At 40.1% G+C, this 3,323-nt stretch overlaps 1 protein-coding gene across 1 annotated transcript; it reads right to left on the bottom strand.

The window, feature by feature from the left end:
• Positions 1-1,298: 1,298 nt before the first annotated feature.
• On the bottom strand, positions 1,299-2,321 carry LOC141283836 (trace amine-associated receptor 4-like). The gene has a single exon (XM_073817156.1). The coding sequence runs from the start codon at positions 2,319-2,321 to the stop codon at positions 1,299-1,301; it is 1,023 nt and encodes a 340-aa protein (XP_073673257.1).
• Between the last annotated feature and the right edge of the window lie 1,002 nt (positions 2,322-3,323).

Genomic DNA, 3,323 nt, shown 5'->3' on the forward strand with positions numbered 1-3,323 from the left:
AATTGCACTGTAGGGGCCGAGAACGAGTCTTCGAACCTGTGTGTATGCCTACTGTGAAATTACCACATCAAACGAGACGTGCTAACATGGATGCAGCTATAAAGCCGCCGGGTTTGCTTCAGGGAAGGTGCGTTGCTAGACCCTTTTTACTGGGGCACGTGCTACATTGAAAATCTGCTGTGCCCCAGTAAAATCTCAAATTTGAGTTAAAATTTACTTTGATAATCCCGAAAAAAAGACATTAAACTATATACTGAATTGACGCTTCTAAAAGCAACTCAGTTTAATTATGCACGCAGATATCCATGCCCGTGTGTGTCTGTGCATTTAACTGCAATGCGCACGTCGCGCAGCCTTTTACGCAAAATTGCGTGCAGTGTTGGTCACACAAGTTTGTATAGTTAGTTGTGTTGTAAATGCGATTGTCAAGCAGTTTGTGATCCATTTTGGAAACAGGAGATGAGCTCCTGGTCTAATGTGCCACCTGGCTCATTATGAGTTCAGATCAGATGAGCTGGAGACAGAAGTTGTTTGAAGTGAGAGATGGAGATGATGACCAGCAGGTTCCCAAAAACTGTTGTGAGAATCATCAGCGACAAAAAAGCATACATCGCCACTTTAACCACAACATAACGCTGTATTTTCAGACAGGAGTCTGGCCGGAGTGGATAGCAGAGAAAAACAATCTGAGTGTCAGTTTTATTTGAAGTCATCAAGTCTTCTCCAGATGCTGAGGTAATCTCCTTTGCAACTGTAAAAGGGCATTTAACTATAAAACAAAGTATAAACAGAATAATAACTTTCCCTCATGTATTCCTGCTATTGGTTCCTCTGTTCAATGTGTAATGTGACCTGCTTTGTTTGCTATAAGTAGCCCTCAGGTTGCCATTGTCGTGTATTAATGTTGTAACCTGCTGTTGGTGAGTTTGTGTATCTGTTCCATGCCAAGTCTGTTCATGCTATGCTAAGTCAAGTCTGTGTCAAGTCAAGTCTTGAAGGTTCATCCGCATCTTACCTTTGGTGGAATCCGTTGAAATATGATGAAATATGATGTCAAGCATCATTACCACTACACTGTGAAAAGACCCCTAAAGGGATTTTCTCCCCAAAAACCTTACATTTTCATTTCAAACCTGAATGAATTTATTCTGCTACAAAAGATGATATTATGAAGAACATGCATAATGCAACAGTTGATGCACTGCATTTAAATTAGGAGTGAAGCCTCATTTATAATTTCTAGTTATAAGGAATGTTAAAGAATAACATCACAACTTTCAGTAATAGTAGACATATGTTTATTCAAATGGCAAGTTGCTTGAGTCACTTAAGCCATAAATACAGGACGATATGAGAATTTTGAAGGCCTTCTGAAAGCAAGGATAGAAAAATCCATAGATCAATGGGTTACAAGTGGAATTTAAGTATCCAAACCACACCAAAGCATCAAAAACAACACCAGGAGTCACAAAATTAAGATAAGAGTCAATGAGAGCTGCGACAAAAATAGGCAGCCAGCAGAACAAAAAAACACCCATGACAATGGCCAGAGTTTTAGCAGCTTTTCTCTCTCTGTGAGCAGAGCTTTGGCTCTTCATCCCTCCAGTAAATCTTTCTGACATAACCTTTGCATGCTTTTGTGCAACATGGAAGATTTTCAAATACAGGGAGCTCATGATCATCCCGGGAAGGAAAAATGTTAGTATTGGACATATAATACCCCACTGTTTGTTAAAAAACAAAACACAACTTCCCACACAGTAAACCTGCATGATAAATGACTCCAAACCCATTTTGTTTACACCTGAAAACACAATAGAAAAACTGTAGAGAAATGAAAACAGCCATATTAAGGTAGTAAAAACAGTCACAGTGTTGTTTGTGACCCTAATTCTATATCTCAGAGGGTCACAAATGGCCCAGTACCTGTCAACAGATATTAAACTGAGATGCAGTATGGAGGAGATACTAAAGCTCATGTCTAAACTAGAATGAACTTTACACACAACATCTCCCAGATACCAGCAGCCTTCAACAGATCGCACCATGCTGTACGGCATGACCAAAGAGCCCAGCAGACAGTCACTGGCAGCCAGGGAGCGAACGATCAGATGAGTTGGAGACTGAAGCTGTTTGAAGTGAGAGATGGAGATGATGATCAACAAGTTCCCAAAAACTGTTGTGAGGACCATCAGTACAATGAAAACATACATCGCCACTTTAACTAAAGTGAGACGCTTCAGTTTCAGACAGGAGTTTGGCAGGAGTGGATAGCAGAGAAACATATTTTCAAAGTAAATATCAGTCTCATTTAAAGTCATTACATTTACCTTGGATGCTAAAAAGATATTCTTTGTAATCATAAAAAGGCTGAGAATTATATACATAAGTATTAAAAGAATAATTTCATGAATTACAGTTTGATAAAGACCAATATCCAAAGATAGATACACATATGTAGTACATGCCCATCCAATGCAACCCCATAAATGGACTCAGTGTAGCTCAGATTTGTCCATATATACTCTTATATCCAGAGAAACCCACCCACACCTGTCAATTTAACCCATGGTTACAAAAACAACATGAACTCAGGGAATTTAAAAAAAAAAAAAAAAAATGGGACAATATTTATTAAATGTGATATGTACTGATGGGGGAAAAACATCTGTGATCTTCATCTATGAAGTGAAATATACATCCTCACATATATCATTTTCAGGGCCTTCTAGCCCTTTCGAATTATTATAAGGAGTCAAGCACCTATTGTATTTGTGGCGTTCGTCTCCTTCCGCTCGTGTCTATGGCAGCTCATGGAGCCGCTTGCAGGAAAGTTGTGAAATTTTGCACACTGAAAAAAGGACAGCGTCAACATTAGTCTCAGCCTCAGACGTCACACCCACGGAACGTTGGCTAAACGTCTGATGCATATGGTACACTTAACTGGAAACACTTCAGGAATGTCAAAGTCGTCATCTGATTAGTTGAATTTGACCGGATTTCCGGAACACGCGAGTGTCGCGTTTATTTTCGGTCCGCCGGGAAACAAAGCGCAGACTGGTTTACTCGGCGTTTTGCTAAAAGGTGCTTATGCAGACGCCGTTGTTGTTAAACACATTTGCGACGTTCGCGAACAAATTACTGACTTACTGCTTGTTCTCCCTCTTCTTCGTTAACTTTCAATGCTGGTTATTTCCATGACTGACTTGTTGCATGCCAGTCAGTTGTTGTGGGGACATTTCTACGCCCCGAAACGTGACGCTGAACGAAACGAACTGTGATTGGTTGTTTGACATGTCGGTCAAACGGCCTTATAGGCGGAC

Source organism: Garra rufa, chromosome 13 (assembly GCF_049309525.1).
Source record: "Garra rufa chromosome 13, GarRuf1.0, whole genome shotgun sequence".
Lineage (NCBI taxonomy): Eukaryota > Metazoa > Chordata > Actinopteri > Cypriniformes > Cyprinidae > Garra > Garra rufa.